General features: G+C 40.3%; 1 protein-coding gene across 2 annotated transcripts in view; it reads left to right on the top strand.

Annotated features, from left to right (window-relative positions):
* The window catches only part of FGD6 (FYVE, RhoGEF and PH domain containing 6), a 106,844-nt gene extending 90,986 nt beyond the window's left edge, over window positions 1–15,858 (top strand). For both annotated transcript variants that reach the window (XM_043968747.1, XM_043968748.1), the window contains 2 exons: window positions 2,356–2,504; window positions 13,653–15,858. In XM_043968747.1, the coding sequence (XP_043824682.1) occupies window positions 2,356–2,504; window positions 13,653–13,689 (186 nt within the window). In that variant the 3' untranslated portion in view covers window positions 13,690–15,858. The remainder of the gene's footprint in view (window positions 1–2,355; window positions 2,505–13,652) is intronic.
* Window positions 15,859–21,973: the final 6,115 nt, after the last annotated feature.

Raw genomic sequence — 21,973 nt, 5'->3', positions numbered from 1 at the left:
CCTTTTACAGATGAGGAAACTGAGACCTAAGGAAGTTAAGTGATTTACCCAGGATGACACTAGTTGCAAAGAGCTGGATTCAAACTCATAACCTGAGTCAGAAAATCCAACTTATAAACTTATAACCTAAGTCAGAAAATCCAACACACTTTCCAGTTTCCTTCCACTCTTGCTTGCAACCTCAATAAGGCAAATAATTAGCTCTGAGAGCCTTGTTGCTTTGGTAGGTTTTTAAAGGAATATTTTTTTGTTTTGTTTTGTATTTGGAGAACTCTTGCCAACCCAAACTAGAAAGATGTGTTAGAAGTTCCCCTTATTAAAAAAAGAAAAAAAAAAGAAAAAAGTTCCCCTTATAAATAAAATGCCACTTCTAGAATTGTGATTGGATGACACTTCCAGAGGAGAGGGAACAAGTGACCTCAGAGACCCCTTCCAGTTCTGCATGAAGGATTTTAGGAGCCCAGGCTTTCCATCAAGGCGATGTTTTATGGAATCATCAGCCCAGCCCAACAGAGGAGATGGCTCCCTTAAATGCCTTGAGCTGAAAGTATTCAGGTGTGTGTCACCTGTGATAAGATTTACACCAGTGAGTCTAGGACTTCCTGAGAGAGAGGCCAAAGTGATTTTAGAAGAAGCAAGTTTTAAAATGGACCATCCAATTCCATTTGCTCATCCTCTCAATTGAATCTTCCTCGTTCATTGTCTCTTGACATACCCAAGGTCAGGCATTTACATTCCAACATTTGAAACATTGAAAAACTTGATATAAGCTATAAGGGGAAGGGTGGAGTACATGTGTAACTTTTTCCTTCTCCAAGAAACAATGTGCTTCTTTTCATGGTACATGGGTTTGTTATCCTGGGGAAAAAATGAGCTTTATAAATCTTCTCATAGAAGTTTGGGAAACACAACATTTTCTTGCCAGTATATAATCTTGTATTGTTAATCATATCAGCCCCAATTGGGTTTGACCTCTGAATTCTGTTTGATGTCACCAGTTACTCGTTCCTGTGACCTTTATTTTGTTTATGAAGACAGTTCAAATGGTTCTAAATTATTGAAGGGTCGCCAATTTAGACATCACAGGAAAATTATCACCATGGTCGGTGCTTCCAACACCCCTAAAATAATGGACTTTAGCTAGTGTCTGTGCCCTGATTGGCTTAGTCACTCTGGGAGAGAGATAACAAACCAGGAATTCCAAAATACTGGTTCTAAACCCTGCTCCTGATAGTCATTTGCTGTGGAGACACCTCACTAACTCTACCCCAGGCATGTGAAGACTCCCCCTGGTGGAATGGGCATATGAGAACAGTTTGTTCCAATGGCCATGAAGATGGCTGAAGCAGGCACTGTGGAATTCTTAGAGCTTGATTAGACATTGAAAATACCACAGTCATCCATTGCATCCCGGCATATCCCCAGTCATCCCAACTGTTGACTTGGCACTGGACTAATGTGATTCTGGAAGAGAGAGTAAGACTGATGGTGCAACTCTGCCTTATTTAAATCCAATTCATGCATGAGTCAAGACATCACCCCATATTGTCATTGAAAAAGCAGGACGGGGGCAGCTAGGTGGCGCAGTGGATAGAGCACTGGCCCTGGAGTCAGGAGGACCTGAGTTCAAATCCAGCCTCAGACATTTAACACTTACTAGCTGTGTGACCCTGGGCAAGTCACTTAACCCCAATTGCCTCACCAAAAAAAGAAAGAAAGAAAAAGAAAAAGGACAAAGAACAACCTGGAGCAAATCACTTTTTTGAGCCTCGGCTGTCTCATCTGTAAAATGGGATGATCACCATCCTGCCTCTGCCCACAGGGTTGTTCTAGGAAGTAAATGAATATTAATGAGTATGAAAGTTCTTAAAAACTATACCGTGAATGGGGTCACAAAGAGTCGTACAGGACTGAAACAACTGAACAACAAAAATTTATAGAAGAAACTTGTTCTGCTCAGTCCCTGAAGGTAGAACTAGAAACAGTGGGTAGAAGTTAAAAGGAAGTAAATTTAAGTTTGATGTAAGGAAAAACTTCCCTTCAATTAGATCTGTTTTTCCAAACTGGCACTCGATACAACTGATTATTCCCCTCTACTGGAGTTTTCCCAGTACCTAGATTCTACGTGATTCTTTATTAAGTAGGTCACAGGGAAAGGGGATTCTGATTCAAGTGTTGGTCAGAGTGGGTGGCACCTTCCGATTTTGAAATTCTGGGATGTTTTGTGAGAACGGTTGTGTGGTTCAGAGTCATCTGCTGTCTCAAAACAAAATATATGCTTTTTAAAAAAAAAAGACAATATTATACCATTTCTACAACTGAGCTCTCTTGTGTGTGTGTATGTTTTACAACTAGGATGTCGCAGCCTTGGAAAGTCAGCCATTATTGGGATTCACTGTTGCTGAAGTTCAAGATGAAAACTCACAGTCTAAAGTCTTCCAGCTACTGCATAAAAATATCCTGTTTTACATGTTCAAAGCGGATGATGCTCATTCAGCTCAGAAGTAAGTCACTTAGAAATGACTTTTTTTTTTTTGCTACCAAATATATACTTTAGCGTTTGCCTCTGTATTTGGCTCTTTTATTTGTGTTTTTTGAAGGTTCTTTCAAATAGTTTTATTTTTTCCCAATTATATGTAGAGACAATTTTTAACATTCATTTAAAAAAGATTTTGAGTTCCAAATTCTTTCCTTCCCTTTCTCCCTTCCCTCCCCCCACTTCCTTAGACGTGTAAGCAATTTGATATAAGGCTATACATGTTCTGCACTTGTGTAAAATAATTTAAAATACTCAGGAGCTTTTCTAAGACTATGCACTGCAGAGAAGGTACCAGTCCACTTTGGTAGAGAGAGTTCCCTATGTCAGTGAAATCATAGATCTAATTCCTATTCTCCCTTTAATGTAGGGGAGATCATAGATCATAGATGAAGAGCTGCAAGGGAGGGATGATAAAAGCCTCTCCATTTTGCAGATGATGAGCCTGGGGTCCTAAAGGCTTCTATTAAGTGACTTGTTATAAAAGAGGTCATCAGATTATACCTTTAGAGCTTAGAAGGGACCATAGAGGCCAATCTAGTTCAACCTTCTCATTTTACAAATAAGGTCATTGAGGCCTAGAGAGGTGGAATAGTGACTTGCCCAAGGTCACATGGGTATAAGCCTCAGAGAAAGGATTTGAATTCAGGTCTTTCACTTCAGAACCTTTGCAAGGGACCATGCTATCCCCATCAGTCTTTCTAAAGGGGAAAGATTAGCATAACAAAAAAATTTTATTTTTTGAAGTAATCAGGGTCACTCAGCTAGTGAGTGTCTGAGGCTGGATTTGAACTCATGTCCTCCTAACTTCAGGGCTGGTGCTCTATCCACTGTACCACCTAACTGCTCCAGCCTAACTTTCTAAAATACTTTTTATTTTTTCAAAGAGGCAGAATGGAGTGGTGTATATAAAATGGGCCCTCATTGTTAGAAAGGCCTGGATTTAAGGATTTCATCTGACACATATATGGCTATATGATATGGGGCAAGTCAACAGCAGCTCTCCGACTATTAAGTTGTAGGAGAGTTACTAATATCAAATGGAAAGATTAGGATTCTAAAAAAATATACAGGGCAGCTAGATGGCGCAGTGGATAGAGCACCGGCCCTGGAGTCAGGAGTACCTGAGTTCAAATCCGGCCTCAGACACTTAACACTTACTAGCTGTGTGACCCTGGGCAAGTCACTTAACCCCAATTGCGGCCCCCCCCCCCCCAGCCAAAAAACTATAAATAAAAATATTCATTATTAAAAGGAAGCATGGGGGCAGCTAGGTGGCGCAATGGATGGAGCACTGGCCCTGGAGTCAGGAGTACCTGAGTTCAAATCCGGCCTCAGACCTTTGACACTTACTAGCTGTGTGACCCTGGGCAAGTCACTTAACCTCAATTGCCTCACCACCCCCCCCCCCAAAAAAAAAAAAGGAAGCATGGACGAGTTTTGGAAAGAAACTTGTAGAATTTATATATTTTGGGGGAGGAAAAAGTGAGTTGAATAAAATGGGGTTCATGGTTTCATAAAGAAAACTCTTATTTTCTGCTGTTTGTCAATCTTTTTTTATTTTTTATTTTTATTTTTAATGAGACAATTGGGGTTAAGTGACTTGCCCAGGGTCACACAGCTAGTAAGTGTTAAGTGTCTGAGGCTGGATTTGAACTCAGGTCCTCCTGACTCCAGTGCTCTAACCACTGTGCCACCTAGCTGCCCCCGTCAATCTTTTAAAATAAAATAAAAACAAAATGTGAATTGTAAAATTGTAAAAAAATAAAATGGAAAGTTGCTTTAAAAGAGAGGGAAGAGTATCTGGGAGATTTGCAAGAACCCAAAGGGTAGTGAAAATTCGATGGTGCTAGCCAAGATCTTTTGTCCACACATGACCCCAGAAAAAAAACAGCATGTGGCAGCTCCTGCTGACAGGAAGGGAAGCCAGGGCTTGTTTTGACCTCTCTTACGTCAAGGGCAAGAATCTTTGCCCTCAACATTCCAAGGATTTGGCAGTCTAAGGGTTCCCTTGTGCCAGGGAACAGCAAGAGTTTCAACAGCTGCTTACTAACTTGTCTCACTGGCAAGAAGGTCGGTCACATTAAAAAGGCCCCTATGCTGTCAGCAAGGATGGGCTTAACTCTAGGGGAAACCAACCTAGTTTTTGATAGTTAAGAGTGACAGGGTCTATCTTCAGTGAGTTTCTTAGTCAAATTAGGGGGGCCCTGCCCTTGTGAGAGTATCTTCTGTTAATATGCAGACCTTGATGGAGAGAGAAGTCCTTCCCTGCAGGCCAGCTCCCTTTGAGTCCTAATTCATAATAAGGTTTGTTTTGGCCTCATAAAACAATTGAATTACTTTTGATAATAAGCATTCCTTTCTTTGAACTCTCCTTAAGAATAAAAGTTCAGTTGGGTTTACAGATTTTCTTGAAGATGAGTAGAAATGTTTTTGGTAAATGGAATGTTAGTAGTTAAGTAGGATATTTAACAATAATGATAATTAAAACAATAATAGCATTAACATGAACCCTTAAGGTTTGTAAATTGCTTTACTTGTTATCTCTTTCGGTCCTCACAAAAAACCCTATGTGGGAGGTCTGTTACTATGGATTAAAGAAAAAAGAGTTACAGCCAGACAATCACTTATTTAGCAATGCATGCAGGTGCACAAACAAAATAGTTTTCTGTAGCCTAGGACACTGACCATTGCTTTCTTTTTTTTTTTTTAATTTTTAAAAAAAATTTTTTAGTGAGGCAGTTGGGGTTAAGTGACTTGCCCAGGGTCACACAGCTAGTAAGTGTTAAGTGTCTGAGGCTGGATTTCAACTCAGGTACTCCTGACTCCAGGGCCAGTGCTCTATCCACTGAGCCACCTAGCTGCCCCCGACCATTGCTTTCTACACAGTTAATATACAATTTAGAGGGGAGGAAAAAAAATAGGAAAAACAGGATTATAGTGATTGAGATACTTGGTTTCTTAGTGGTGCAGAGGATTGGGAGACAGTGAGGTAAGAAGAAGACGGGTAGTTTTGTGACATTCTTTAGGTTGGGTGACAGTTGAGAGAGGGAGTAATCTGGAGTCCCAGATGTCGTCCCCAGTATTTGGTCCATAAAAATATTTTCCCTTGGTCAATCTGAAATAGACCTTGTACTCTGGGCAGTTCTGAAGGTGGGGCTTCTCCTAGAAGATCTACTTCTCTGGTTCTTAGTCACTTGCAACAAACAACAAAGCACGGGCCCTGGATTCAGGAGGACCTGAGTTCAAATCCGGATTTAGACACTTGACACTTAGCTGTGTGACCCTGGGCAAGTCACTTAACCTTCATTGCCTCGCCCTCCCAAAAATGTGAAGAACATCAAATTGGGAACCCATAATTCACCTGAAACTTCAGAGAATTTCAGTATTTACATGTTACTTGCTGTTTCTCTCTTTACCAAAACTTTGTACTTGATTATATGTATGTATATATGTGTGTGTGTGTATGTCCATGAGGGCCTGATTTGAAAAATGGGTCCTTCTGTCTCTTGAAATGATCAGAGACTTCAAAATAGGAAAATAATTTCATTTTCTTTACAGTTATCAATGCCATTTTATATGGAAAATCCTTAATCCAATTTTGAGAACTTATTACTTTTTAGTAATAAAACATACTCAAGGCCTATATATTATATCCCATTAGAAACCAATTGTGTGGGACAGCTAGGTGGCACAGTGGATAAAGCACTGGCCCTGGATTCAGGAAGGACCTGAGTTCAAATCTGGCCTCAGACACTTGACACTTACTAGCTTTGTGACCCTGGGCAAGTCACTTAACCCCCATTGCCCTGCAAAAAAAAGAAAGAAAGAAAGAAAGAAACTAATTGCATGTGTGTGTGTGTGTGTGTGTGTGTGACACACACACACACACACATCCTAGATCTTAGAGCAAACAATCTGATTCTATTACTTTCTCAATTTACTTCTCCACTTAATTAGAAAACTTTTATATCCTTGTCTTATTTCCTCCTTATGAGGATATTCTCTTCATATCATCCTGAAAGAATGAGATACTTCAAGGACCTAAACTTATACATAAATATCTAACTGTTAACAAGTAGATGGCAAGCCCAAGAATTCATTTACTTTTGTATGGAGCAAACTGCCTCAGTTTACCCAAATAACTCGAGGAGACCACCAAGTCAAGCAGAGACAGATTTATTACATTCCCATAGGAATGGGCAAGCTCAATGCTCGAGCCGCGCCAGCCAATACATTCCTTGACCTTATATAGGAATGTCGGTCAGAGGGGAAGTCCCCACGCACACTAGGTCGAGCTCACAATCTAACATCCAATCCTGTCTCACCCAGGGTGCGTGTTCAGCTCGTGATCAATGTATGGAGACATGCATACGTGTTCCAGGAACAAGGGGGAAAAGGGGAGGGGGGAACAAGGTCAAACCAAAGGAAGAGGAAACAGGGGAGTGACAGTCAGATGTTTCAGATCTCACAGTTCCCACTGACTCCCCTCTCCTGGCCCCTGTCTCTAAAGATATTCAACCTGAATAACAGGAAGAGTCACTCAGGTGTTTTAGCATTGTTTTGTAGTTGTGTTAATTCTAGAAGGATGACAGGGTTAAAATTTATCTTCGGCTATGTTGGGAAGTCAAAGAAATAAAGAATAAAAGAATAACACATTGTTGGGACCCTAGGGTCAAGGGGATTCTGCTCTGAGAAAAAGAGACATGTCACTTAACATCTGGTCTCAACTCAATTGCTGCATCCTGTGCCGAGCCCCGTTCTTTCTTCTTGAGTCCCGAGTATTGAATTGGTGGGCTAACTCCCTGACCCACTGACTGGGGTTCTGACACATGATGGATTGCAGACAAAATTAATATGTAGCTGACAAGTGGGGAGACTGAGCAGAAATAAAAATACTGTTAATTGGCAATAAAATTTAAAGGAGACAGTGAGAATTTGACAAGCAATAAACCTCTAAACTAACTATACTGGGGCAGGGCTGGGTACCTTCCAGACCCCATCCTCAGAGTTTAATCTGACTCAAATCCATAATCATATCATACACTTAGTTGCTTAGGATATGAAACCAGCTATAATTCAGATTGAAAACAGTAATATCTTTCATTCTGGCATCCTATTATAGTAATTCAGAGATGGTTTAGTATTGCATTGACAAAACTTCCACTGTTCACTTGCCCAGTTTTTTTCCTTTGCCCTTTTTGTTTTTTGCTATGAAAGGGAAAGGAAGGACATGATTATAATGATATCAAGACTGTGCCCTAAAGGGCACAGCCTGACCTGATATAAACCATAACAGTGGAGAAACTCCCTTAGCACTCTTTGATTTTAGGCATGAGTCCTATTTACCAGCCAGTCATGTAGCAAAGTTTCACATTATTCACAGGGTATCAAAACCAGGCTCAGAATAACTAGGTGGGAAAATTTCCCATTCAAAAAGGAAATTAGCACAATGGGGAAACTGAGTGAAGGGATCCTACCTTAGCGTATACCAAGGCCAACTCCTCAACTTTTCCCAGGCTCAGACATCCACCTGTAGCGATTCTCGGATTGTACTCCCTAAGGTATCACATGGCACTCCTTTTGAATGGTGGACTATTGACTTCATGACAATTCAGATAATGATACCTGAAGTCAAAACTTAGAATAATCTCAAATTACAGTCCCATGAGATTTTATCTCAACTAGCAAAATTTCACTAATTCATAGCTTAGGGCTAGAAATGTTGTTACTATTCTCATGTTGCAACAGCAGTTGAGTTGTTAAACAATGTGCAATCTTTATGACCCTATGGACCATACAGTCCATTTTCTTGGCAAAGATACTGGAGTGGTTTGCCATTTCCTTCTCTAGTGGATTAAGACAGAGATTACATGATTTGCCCAGGTTCACACAGCTAGTAAAATGTCTGAGTCCAAATTTGAACTCAGGCCTTCTTGACTCCAGGTCCAGTGTTCTATCCACTGAGCCATCTCACTGGAACTACAGTTAACAAGTAAATATAAGGACATCTCATTTATCCATCATTTATAAATTAAGTGAATACCTGATAGTTGACTTAACACCACAGACAAATTCTGACTATAATAAACCTGTTTACCTTTAAGGCAAGATTGAAATCTTTTAATCTAAAGTCTCTTGTTACTAAGTTGGCTCAAAGATATAACTTGAATAGAGACTATTTATTAACAAGTACAGTTTCATAATTTTTCATAAGTGATAGCCACATAATCTCAGATGAAACCCACTCTTCACTATAAACAAACTTTAATTTTTTTCACTCTGACTGGAAGTGGTCCTAGTATTTCAAACTTACATACAGGTCAGCAGGGTTAATAAGATCTTATGACCCAACCCAAGTAGTCAGTCTTAAGGAACCTTACAGATAAGGATTGCTTAAAAGGCCTTTGTTAATTTTTCTCCCAACAGCAAGTTACCAATTTTACCAAATTCTTTTCATAACTCAATTCACAATCTAACAACATTTCTGATATAATGGTTCCTCAAATTTCAAAATAGAAGAAAAAAATTTAGAAACAATAATGACATTTACAGTATCATATGTTTAAAACAGAAAACAAAACTCATTAGCAATTCAGTCAGATTCATTTCACTTTTTGCATTTTATACTTCTGATTGCATTCAAGACCAATATGGAATGCTTATGTGTACTAACATTTATGTAGGCTTGCCATGTGTCAGTCACTGTGCTAAGCACTTTATAATCATGTGCTCCTCACAACAACCTTGGAAGATGAATGCTATTGTTATTATCCCTTTTCAGATTAGAAAACCAAGGTAGACAGAAGTGAAGTGACTTGTTAGGTCACACAGATTTTGGCATTCCAATTTAGAATTGTCCTAATAGGAGAAAATATCTCACTGTAAATGAGACTACTTTATGATTTAGCTTTAGAACAGATTTTGACCAAATCAAATTTGTATTTATAATCCCTCATGGTAACATTTAAATTTTCAGTTTTCCCAAGGGCCCACTGTCTTCAGTTAGCTCATGATCAAAAAATTCGTGGTGGTACTCCCAATTTTCCATAACTTTTTCTTTATTTCTTTTTAAATCATCCAAAGGGCCTAATAAATTCCTTTTTTTCTCTCAACATAATCTAACCCCACTCAGATACTCAAGAGGGTGATAAACTCACCTGACCCTAGGCTTTTCAGTTATAACTCTGGGAAGTTCAAAGAGGATAGGACATGTAGGCAGGAAATGTGACTTATTTAAAAATAAAGATGGCACTATCCTCAAATAATGCAGTGATGGAGATATAGTTCTATATTTTCCCTATCATAAAAAATAACCAAATAAGATTTCTCATACCCTTCTTATCTGAATAAAATAAAAACCCTCCCTTAAACCTCTTTCCAAAATTTCCAAACCCTTTACTTTCAATCCCTTTCTATTTAGTCAGTGTAAACAGACTCCAACTTTCTGAACTTTCTACCTATTTCCTCTTATCCTTTCTTGCTTAAATTTTTCTCTTCCTTTCTTTATTTAAGCCTTTCAAAAGTGCACCTGTTGGGGCAGCTACATGGTGCAGTGGATAAAGCAACTGGCACTGGATTCAGGAAGGCCTGAGTTCAAATCCAGCCTCAGACACTTGACACTTACTAGCTGTATGACCCTAGGCAAGTCATTCTCATTGTCCCACCAAAAAGAAAAAAGAAAAAAAGCCAAAACTGCACCTGTCCTGTTTCTTTCATGTTCTGATCTGATCCTTATCTTAATTTCTTCCATTTGCTTAATTCTTTTAGTCTTTATTTCCTCATCATCATATCCCAGATTATCTATAGAACTTCACTTAACTGAATTTTTCCTTTACAACTGAACACAACTGAACAAGTTTTTATTACATAAGGCCAAATAATTGTAAGACTGTTGCCTTTGGGGGTTTATAAAAACTTAAAGGTACATTCTATTCCAATACCTTTTGGTGACATTGCTTCTAGTTTACCTAAACAATTAATTTCTGTTACAACATTCACAGAAGAAAATACAGTGGTAACACTAAACAGTCTTCCAGATTAAATTTTACTTACTTTTAAGTTGCTCCCTGATTTTCACAAGCATCTTTATTTTCATGATCAAGAAAGAGTAAATACGAGTTCTTAAATTTAAACTGCAAACTCATTTTTTTTTTTCTCTTTTCTTGCACTATACCAGTAAATCTGTCACTTTCCAGGGAAAGGGAGATAAAAGATCTAAGTGCTGTTTCCATATAACTTTCACAGAGTTTTATTCTTATTTTTCCCTAAAACAAATTCTACAGGGGGCAGCTAGGTGGCACAGTGGATAAAGCTCTGGCCCTGGATTCAGGAGGACCTGAGTTGAAATCCAGCCTCAGACACTTGACCCTTACTAGCTGTGTGACCCTGGGCAAGTCACTTAACCCTCATTGCCCTGCAAAAAAAAACAAAACAAAGCAAAATCCAAAAAACCAAAACCAAATTCTATAGAATGGAACTCCCAAACTCACTAAGATATTTCAGCCACAATTTGGAAATTTACAGGAGAGAATTTACATTTTCTGTCACAGATCTAGTCTCTTATTATTTTACAATGCTATACATTCTTGCATACTGGGAGAAAAAGTTGCCTTCCCTCTTATCTGTCTTTATTACTGCAATCTCTAACCTCTGGCTTAGGTTAGACATGAAGAGAGAAACCATCTTTCTGAAAACTTTAAAAGTTACTTACTCATTTTCCTTCGGATGATTAGGCCATAGGAAGAAGTTAGTTTGATTTACCATGACACAAAACACACACAGCAGGAAAAGACAGATATAGAATTAATAAGCCAGTGCACACAATGTTCTAAAAGCAATCTTTAAGCATTTAATTTGCAGTAAATCAAAGTCCTTTCATGTGAGGCTCACATGAGACACTTCAGGCCAAATTTGGGACCCATCAAGATTCTTACATGTCTTTGGCCAATCTTTGCATAATCTGAGAGTTCTATTCTTAGTTATGCCCTTGTTAATGGGGAGTTTTTCTTGTTCCCAGTCCCGTAAGAACTTCCTTAAGGGGATTTCCATTTGCTTATTAGAGCTGGACCCCAAGGTACCCTCATCAGGAGATCATTCACCTCTAAGGAGGTAAACATCTGGATGTGGGTCAGGGGGATGTGGAGGTCGAGGGACAGAAATCTTATCAGAGCACCCATGGGTGTTCTTTCTCTGAAAGTTGTCACATGGAGTTGTAAAGACTCAGTCCCTTTGTGGTCACCATAACTTTTACAGTGGAATAAAGAAACTGAGTAGCTACATCCAAGAAAACCATTTATTTAGCAACACATGCAGCAGAGACAAACAGGGCCCAAGGCTTGCAGTAGCCGAGGACACTGACTATTGGTTTCTACAGTAAATATATAATTTGGAGGGAATAAAAATCGGGGGAAATAGATTATAGGGATTGAGACCCATGGTTCTTATTGGTGGAGGGGATTGGGAGACAGGTGAGAGGAAGAGGGGTAGTTTTGTGACATTCCTTAAGTTGGGTGACAGTTGGGTGGGGGAGTAATCTTGTGATTTTTTTTCTGAAATCAGGTGACTTCCAAGAAGTTGAAATATAACTTCTCAAAATGATTGATAAGCATTTATGGCAAATAACATTACATATCAAAATGGAATCACTAATATTATTTAAATATAACAGATAGGTGCTATTATCTCTATATGATGACATAGAGACAGTTTAAGTGAATTGCCCAGGGTCACAAAGCTAGAAAGTATATGGGGCAGAATTTGAACTCAGGGCTTCCTGATTCCTAGTCCGGGGCCCTTTCATTTTCCTTCTTCTTCCTTCCTTTCCCATCCCCTCCCTATATGGGCAGCAGATTTAGTATGGATGCCTAATCAATTTCAACCCTACTGTAGATGAGAACTCCCCAGTAGTAGGGATTACAGATGTCTCCATTTGCATCTCCAGCACTCTTTCCATTACACTTGGATGCTTCAAATAAAACAAATCAGTTAAAATTAATATTCCCAACTTGAATGCCTTTCTGTACATGTAAGTTCAAGTTTCTGTAATGGTTTTAAGGTTTGCAAAAGGCTTTTGGGTGATCACATCTGTACCTACCCCAGTTTTATAGATAAGGATGCCTGGGCTCAGCTAAGTTAAGTGACTACAGTAGGACTTGGGCTTCTTGAGGCTGAATCTAACACTCCATTCCCTAAATACCTTTTGGATTACCTTTTGGAGGCTCTGCTTTTCCAGGGTTTGTTCTCATACGTTGTTCTGATTTTTCTCTTGTTCATTCATAAAACCCTCTGAACTCTGCTGTTCAAATTGTTTCTCATTGCTTTTCTCCTAGATGATGCCTTAGATAATCTACACTGAAATACACATTGTAAAAGAAAATTCTAACAGGAATTGATAATTATTGATAACACCATATCATTTATTGACAGTAAACACTGTTAAAAAATCAACCTTTGCCTAAATTAACATAGTAGCAAGATAGAAATGACTTTGTTGATGCCATAGGAATGGATGGAAGTTAAGCTTTTAGGATTATAGACAAGACCTGGAAGGGACTTAGAAGTTTTCTAGTCTGAACCACAAGGAAGATGAGACCAAGAGAGATGAAGGGACTTATTACCCAAGGTCAAACAGAAAGTAGCAGAACAAAAATAATATCCTTTTGCATTTTATAAGCTGATTTGATTCAAGGCAACTCCATTACAACACATTACATTAAAAAATCTATAACTATATATTATATATAATATATATACACACACTAACATTTCACCCCTGGGGCAAAAGTGAGTGGACAGTACTAAACTTGGTGAATTGAATGCTGTATTTAGAGTCAGGAGACCTGGGTCAAGCCCTAACTCTAACACTTAAAAGGCCTATATAACCTTGAGCATAACTTCAGAACCTCAGTTTTCTCATCTAGACAGTGGGGACCCCTACCGTCGAGGGTTGTTACGAGGCTCACATGAGACACTATTTGTAAAGCATTTTGTAAAACTAAAAGTGTGTTGTATAAATATTAAGTTATTTTCATCCTCATTATTACGATTCACATATAACTGGATATAAAAATTGTGAAATCAGACCTAAGGATGTATTTTTTTTTCTTTTCATTAGGTGGATAGAAGCGTTTCAGGAAGGCACAGTACTGTAGCACCATCTATTTCATCTCCTTTTTTACGGTTCCGGAGGACTAGAACTTCATCAGAAGTCATGAAATCAGAAATCGATACAATCGCGCACTGCCAAGAGAAAATCTGACGCAGTTGTATGTTTATCTGACTTAGGGAGTTGTCTTTTAGTCATGTTAATATTTCTTTAAAAGAGATTGTATACTTGTTAGGGGTTTTTTTTTCATACAAAGTGTTATTTATTAAATTTTTGTTGTTTACTTTATGGTCAGAATTATTTCTGAGGCTCACACTGAATTCCAAAGTGTCTTTGTCTTCAGAAGAATAGATAACATATCAGAAGTGTACTATAGTGATAACTATTGTGACACGGCCCATGTTACTTTTAGTGATAACACTATGACCAGCAGACATTCTTTGTATCCAAAGTTTGGCTGCCAACATCAGTTTTCTGTGAGTTGCTTAATTTAGAAATAGTGAATATTTTTAAATGGCTAAAGAAAAAGATATGCAACATTAGTCTCGATGGAGTAATCCCAAATATATCTTTATATTTTATAATGGGGGCTTAACACCCCTCCCAAATAACATATAGCCAAGCTTCTACCTCAGGGACACTCTGGGATTAAGTTCCAATAAGTTATCAGAATATCACAACTACTTCTGTCCTGTACTTCTGTTCTTGATGGGGAAGGGATATAAGATCAGGTAGCCACAGGATAGAAGCCTAATTTTTTCTTATTGAACTGTGTCAGGATGAAGAATCTGCAGTTAATCCTTAAAAAAAAAAACAGCTTTTCCAGCCAGATGTGCAAGAACAGTCAACCCCAATAGGCTTTAAAATAATGGTCATTGGGGCAGCTAGGTGGCACAGTGGATAATGCACTGGCCCTGGATTCAGGAAACCTGAGTTCAAATGTGGCCTCACACACTTGACACTTACTAGCTGTGTAACCCTGGGCAAGTCACTTAACCCCCATTGCCCTGCAAAAAAAAAAAAAAAAAAGGTCCATCCTCTACTAATAAAGGATAATTTCAGCATGGCTTTCAGTCTTTTTTTACATGAAAAAAAAAATCTCTTCAGAGCCTGAAAGTTCTTAAGGAAAAAAAAGGGCATATCTGGGATGCTTCTGTGAAAACAAAAGAGGTCAATAAGACTTGTTAAAGGATTCCGGGAAGGGGTTAAAGAATTTATTTCTGCCTATAAGGAGAAAAGCAAAATATTGCACATAGGTTGCCAACAGCATTTGCTTGATTGTATAGTTGGCAAGAGTTCAGAGCCCAGGTTGATCTTGCTTTTTGTGTCTCAAGCAAATGTTGCACTAAAGTTCACATTGGCCCTCGAGGAATTTATTTTAACTGAAATGACCATATCAAAAAAGAATGGATTCTTAGCCAGGGTTTACCAAAACTGCATCGTTGTTATCTTTTTTTTTTTAAGTTTGTTTACACTTTTGAATATTATTTTGTCATTCAGCCACTTTCCAGTCGTATTCCAACTCTTCATGACCCCACTTGGGGTTTTCTTGGCAGGGATACTGGAGTGGTTTGCCATTTCCTTCTCCAGCTCATTTTACATATTTACATATGAGGAAACTGAAGCAAAGAGGGTTGCATGACTTGCCCAGGGTCAAGGCAAGCTGTAAACTCAGGTCCTCCTGACTCCATACCCAACACTATGTCTACTTCTATCTACTATTGTACCACCTAGCTACACTTCAATATGATACCTAAAAAGAAATTCATCACTAAGTGGAGGCAGTGCCTTGGATCCTCGTGATGGTGGGTCTTGGACTACCCTGTGTGACCTTGGAAATGAGCAGGAGAAAAAAATGGAATTCTCACTGTGACCCACATCCAACATGAACCATGCACCACAGGGAACCTTTTTTTTTTTCCTTCTTTAAAGCAAGATTCCAGTTAAATTTCTCAGCCTCTTCAGAAGATGATTTTCCACTTCTTCTCATGGAGATATTCATCAGGATGACAGGTTTTTTTTACCGTTTGCTATAGCTCAGCATGTTCTGGGGTTGTTCCACATGGGCTTTGCTTATGGAGCACCATGGGTGGACCTCTGGGACCGACTCGTCCAGTCTGAATTCAGCCAGGCAAACATTTCAGGTCTTCTTGCCTCTGTCACACAATGCAACTAGCAAGTCCTTAAACGTCCTTAGATGCTGACCCCAGGAGTGGAGAGAGGGGCTGAGTGTGGGGGGGGGGGGGTGGCGCAGCTAGGTGGCACAAAGGATAGAGCATTGGCGGCCCTGGAATCAGGAGGACCTGATTTCAAATCCAGCTTCAGACACTTAACACTTACTAGCTGTGTGACCCTGGGCAAGTCACTTAACCCCAATTGCCTCACCAAAAAAAAAAGGGGGGGGGGATGGATTAATGCTAATGTCATATGAGTATGAATCTAATGCCAGAAATGACCTTTTGCCCAATCCTGTTATTTTATAGATGGGGAAATTGAGGCATATCAGGTCTCTCAGATAAGTGACATAGTCAGGATTGAAACCCAGGCCTCATGACTCCAAATCCAGTATGCTTCCTGCTACATCATCTCTTTTTTTTTTTCTTTTCTTTTCTTTTCTTTTTTTTTTTTTTGCAGGGCAATGAGGGTTAAGTGACTTGCCCAGGGTCACACAGCTAGTAAGTGTCAAGTGTCTGAGTCTGAATTTGAACTCGGGTCCTCCTGAATCCAGGGCCAGTGCTTTATCCACTGCACCACCTAGCTGCCCTTGTTTTTTTAATCTAAGGTAGGTTGAATAAGATGACTGTCGAAACTCCTGCAGGTGGGCAGCAGCACAGACTTTGGTAAAGTCAGGTGGGATGGTTTCAGGTGAAGAATCATGAGTGACTTTTGCCTTTAGCCAGGGATTGGGTTTTGTTTTTCCTCTTCCCACCCGCTCTGGGGTTCTCCTCCATGCTTTGGCTCCACGTTAAAGGGCTTCAATCATTTAAACCTTCTTGTCACTGAGGCCCTGTCTCCTTCAAACAGCTGCTAGAATCCAGAGCCAGTTATTAATCTGAATTTTTTTTTTTTTTTTTAGTGAGGCAATTGGGGTTAAGTGACTCGCCCAGGGTCATACAGCTAGTAAGTGTTAAGTGTCTGAGGTCAGATTTGAACTCAGGTCCTCCTGAATCCAGGGCCAGTGCTTTATCCACTGCGCCACCTAGCCGCCCCCTTTAATCTGAATTTTTAAAACAAGAAATGCAACTCCTTCCCCAACCCCCCAAAGTTTGCTCAACAGCATTCTTTCATTAATTGTGAAACATTCATGGGATGCTGCCAGGGAAGCTTGGACTTGAATTGGGGTTCTGAACACTTCCTGCCACATTGGGTTGTGAGGGAACTGTTTAATCCCCCATACAGGTTTGTTGTTTTTTTTTTTCATCCCTCTGGTGTGAATGGATCTCATCGCTTCTGCCTTTCTTTAATTCTGTATTTAACATGCCCGAATCAAGGTTACCCAAGGTCCCAATTATCACTGTAAAATCACGTTGGTGTCAGGTCATTAAAAAAAAAATAAGCCAGCAGAAATTTTGGAGTGGGTGTGAAATTGGCTGACTAGGCCTAGAAGGAAAAATACCGCAAACTTCCAGCCTTCTTCAGTGGCTAGAATACAGCATAAAGAAAGAGACAAGGGTGTCTAAGCTTAAAAGAGCTTTGAACTTCACTAAGAATTTGGGGGATACCCTGTATGATCCTAGCGCTCAAAGGGCCATCAGAGGTCATTTAGTCCAAACCTCTTGTTTTATAGATGAGGGAGTTGAGGTTTAGAGAGATGGACCTGCCTCAGCACATCACACAGTGTGTAAATAAATGAAAAAGCCTGGAAGACCTGGGTTCAAGTCCAGTCTCTGACACATCCTTGCTGTGTGACCCTGGACAAGTCACTTAATCTCATTGCTCTAGGCAGGTTTTGCTTATCTACCATTTCTCTGCTTCCTCTTTTTCTTTAAAAAAAATTTTTTTTTGGCAGGCCAATGAGGGTTAAGTGACTTGCCCAGGGTCACACAGCTAGTAAGTGTCAAGTGTCTGAGGCCAGATTTGAACTCAGGTACTCCTGAATCCAGGGCTGGTGCTTTATCAACTGCGCCACCTAGCTGCCCCTTCTAGGTAGTTTTTAAACTATAAGTTGAAGGTCCCAACCTGCATTGGTAGGGAGAATTTCTTTAACTGGGAGTCCCTTATACCAGTGAAATCACGAGTCCTGTCCTTCCCATCAAGGGACTTGAGACAGGCTGAAATGAGGAGTCTGGGCTGAATTGGGAGAAGCCAGTTCTCAGCCCAGCCAGCCTGACATTTTGTCTGCCACCCCCCCCCCCCCATAAGCCATTTTGATCTTGGCTTATTTTGTCTTTTGATCCTCAGCATTTCCTTTCTGAATCCCTCCCTCACTTCATTCTTTCCCTCCACTTCCTCGCTTCTCTGCTGTCCCTCTTTCCCCATAATTATCTCTGAGCCACCAAATCCCTGGTCCACACTTGAAAACTTTCTCCTTCCTCTTCCCTGGCCCAGTCAGTTAAAACCCCCATTCCCTTTGCCCTGTAATTTCACAAGAAGGTGTGAATGAGGTCTTGAGCTGGTAGAATTAATTTCCATTTGAAAACTGGAGGTTATTGCCCAAAGGAACTGGATTTGTTTTTGAAAAGAGCCTTTTTGGTTTCTGTAGCTAGAGTGTTTCCACCTTCCACCCCCAAACCCTTTTCACCTAGTGCCTTTTAGGAGCCAGTGCCCAGTAATCTGCAGCAAAGCTTCTTAAATTGTAGGTCTGTACCCCATATGGGATCATGTAACAATGATCGTGAAAAATTTGACAGTAAATGTTTGATTTGTATATCTATTTTATATACCTATACACCCTGGATCATGTAAAAATTTCTTGGACAAAAGGGGGTCTGGAGTGGAAAATGTTTAAGAAGCCCTGATGTACAGAATGGCTTGTATTCTCTTCCTACCATCCCCTTTGCTGGTGAATTCATATGTTTCAGCAAAACAAAGTATTATCATTTTCAGAGGGAATTTGGGTTGGCAGAACTGATCATGAGTCATAAATCCAGGAGTAAAAATCCCCCCCCCCCAACACACACACACACACACACACACACACACACACACACACACACACACACACACACACACACACACACACACACCCTGTGATTTTCATCCATATGGAAAGCTCTCAGCCAGGCATTTCCCCCTTCTCATTCTGAGATCCTGGCCTGCTCTACCACTTATAGTCTGAAAGAGAGCTACCTGGGGCTCTTGGAGGTTGTTCCTGATTTGCATGGGGTGACTCAGGTCTTCCTGACACAGGACTGTCTCACACCAAATACAGCAATTCATTTAAAAGGAAAATGCTAATGTAGCATGGAAGTATTGGGGTCGATTTCAGTTACCTTTAATTTCTAGTTAAGATTTGAGACCAGGGGGCAGGTAGGTAGTACAGTGGATAAAGTGCCAGCCCTGGATTCAGGAGGACCTGAGTTCAAATCCGGCCTCAGACACTTAGTAGCTGTGTGACCCTGGACAAGTCACTTAACCGCAATTGCCCCCCCCCCAAAAAAAAGGTTTAGAGACCATAATATTTAGTTCTCTTAGCAGTTTATTCAGTCACTGTAGTCAAATATTCAAACATGGCCATGGGTTTCCACTGATAGGTGGGCAGAGCACAGTACCTGAGAAATTGGGACTTTCTTGGTAACTTTGCTATTAGAGGGATGAATTTGCCCTGAGATGCTCCTCTAGTCTTTGGCCTGAAAAGGGTTATGAAAGAACATTATCCTGGAGCTTTGTGTCATGTTCCTTCCCACCTTCTCCTGGAAAGTTTTTTCCCCTTATTTATTTTTTTTAAGTGAGGCAATTGGGGTTAAGTGACTTGCCCAGGGTCACACAGCTAGTAAGTGTTAAGTGTCTGAGGCCAGATTTGAACTCAGGTCCTCCTGACTCCAGGGCCAGTGCTCTATCCACTGTGCCACCTAGCTGCCCCTCCCCTTATTTTTAACAAAAGAAACAGCACCTTACTAGTGGGGTTTTTTGGGTTTTTTTATTGTTGTTTTTGAAGAAAAAGGCATTAGGGAGTTTAAATCTAAAGGACATTCATAATCAAACAGCAGATCTGGAGTATACTAGATTGCCACTGCATTTGATACAATGCAGTAACCATTAATACCCATTTCCCCACCCCCCCCCCCCAAGCCTTTTAAGAGACTGTTTTTTTTAAATCTTTGAGACTGACTTTGTAGAAACATTTTACCTGAAAAGTTCAGCTTGTTTTGTATTGTCTACATAGAAATAGAAATCCTTTATAAATCCCTGAAAGTCACTGTAAATAATGTGGATATGTATATTTGTACAAATAAATCCACAAGATTGATGTTTCTATCAGTTTATGTTGGAGTCTTTATTTAAAATTATTTAAGCTCTCATTGTCCCGAAGCAGCCCAAACTTTTCCACCAAATAGGATTTAATCTTCTCATGCATCCTATCCATTTGATGGTGCTAAGAAGTAGTGAGAATATTCTTGAAGTAGCCTGTGCAGGTTGGTGTGGGGGTGGTCTGAAGGCCCTGCAGAATTAGTTGCTGGGTGGTATCTCCATGGGAGTAGCTTCCCTGGATAATGGCTGTGGGAGCTAGTAATGTGGGATGGATTTAGGGTCAAATTGATCATGAGTCATCCCAAAAGAATTACAAGACTCAGTGACTCAGTTTACCAAGTTTTATTGCAATACTGTGAGTGACCACAGGGAGAGAACCAGAAAAGTAGAAAGGTATCTTTCAAATAGTGAAAGAAAAGATCTCATTATAATAATCTCCACCTTAGGGAGGTACAAGGCGGGGGCTTAAGCAAACCCAAGGGAGGTACCTTTTTCTGTGGAGGTGCTTTTTGGAGGTTTACACGTCATAAGGTGAATCTGGTGACAAATTTGGCCTTTTCTGCGCATGTCACCTTTTCATTCCCATTCCTGGTTTCAAAATATTTTCATTTATCTGTTAGAATTTCTATGCCCTGTCTGTGTATCATTGTTATAGTTAAAGTCTCTATGACCTACCTCTTAATGGTCTTATGAATGCTGATTAATGTGGGTGATGAGAACCTAGGCCCTGACTTGTATTAATGAAGACTCAAGTCTTAAGTTATCCCTTAACTGGGGTCTGAATCCCTCTTAGAGCTCAGGTCTTAGATTTTTCTGTTAACCCCTTTTTTGTCTCCTACATCAGGAACAGAGCTTGGGGGCGCTGTTATTCCCAAGACTTTGGGTTTGGTGTCCTGGGCTGACTCCATCAGGATGGGAAGAGAAGTGGTGGCCATCATTTTGTTATGGACCTAGCGTACCCCAGAAGTTCTCTGTGGTAAATCAAAGAACCTTCTCCTTGAGAAACTAAACCAAAGGACAGACACACCTAAAGAGATAAGTGGCACTGGTTTGGGACTCAGCTAGCTCCAGGACCACCACTCTTCTTTCCAGTCTCCCCCACCCTTCGGGGAGATAAGATTAAGTATGGCTGCTGCCTTTGTGGCATGAGGAGGAACAGAGATGGCTTGAGAGATCCAGAGCCGCCCCTCACCCAACTTCCCCCAGCCACCACCAGTGAGGGATGGTCCTCCCCCAATAAGGGAACTTTCCACAGTCAGATGATCACCCCCATCAGTCCTCTATAAAAGGATTTCCCTGTCTCCTGCTCAAGGAGATTGGTATCTCAGAGCCACGCCTCTGTGCCATGCCTTCTCCCCACGAGAAGAAGTCCAAGGATTTCTCTCTTGGTTTCCTTTCCCTAGCACCCTAAATAAATTATTTTATTCTAATTGCATTTGTGTGCAAGAGGGTGTCATTCTTTAAAGAGGAATTCCTAAGAACCCCTACCACAAACCCCCACTTATCTCCCCCAGAACAGTTTGGTTGGCCTGGCACAGACTGTCTCCTTTCTTGTAAATGACAGGTGGTCAGCAGTTGGTGGGAAGGGGGGCTGGCCCTTTCCTACCAGGCAGAGTTTCCCTGTTTGATGACTGCAGGGGCCAGGCCTGGGTCTGTGGTCTCCAGGGATTGTGCTAGTGGTGTGGTGGGTGCTACTACTCTTAGTGTCCCTTTCATGGCAGTTGGTCAGCAGATGGTGGTGGCAGTAGGATGGTGGGCTTCTCCACAGGGGTGGCTCCCCTCAATGAAGACTCCGGGGCTACTGAGCTATCTTTTTTTTTAAATAGAATTTTATTTTCCAAAATATATGTAAAAACAAATTTTAACATCAATTTTAAAAAACTTTGTGTTCCAACTTCTCTTCCCTCCATTCCCACCCC

The sequence above is a fragment of the Dromiciops gliroides genome, chromosome 5 (genome assembly GCF_019393635.1).
Source record: "Dromiciops gliroides isolate mDroGli1 chromosome 5, mDroGli1.pri, whole genome shotgun sequence".
NCBI classification, from domain to species: Eukaryota; Metazoa; Chordata; class Mammalia; order Microbiotheria; family Microbiotheriidae; genus Dromiciops; species Dromiciops gliroides.
The sequence above is the reverse complement of the archived record's forward strand: the minus strand, read 5'-3'. Positions and strand labels throughout refer to the sequence as shown.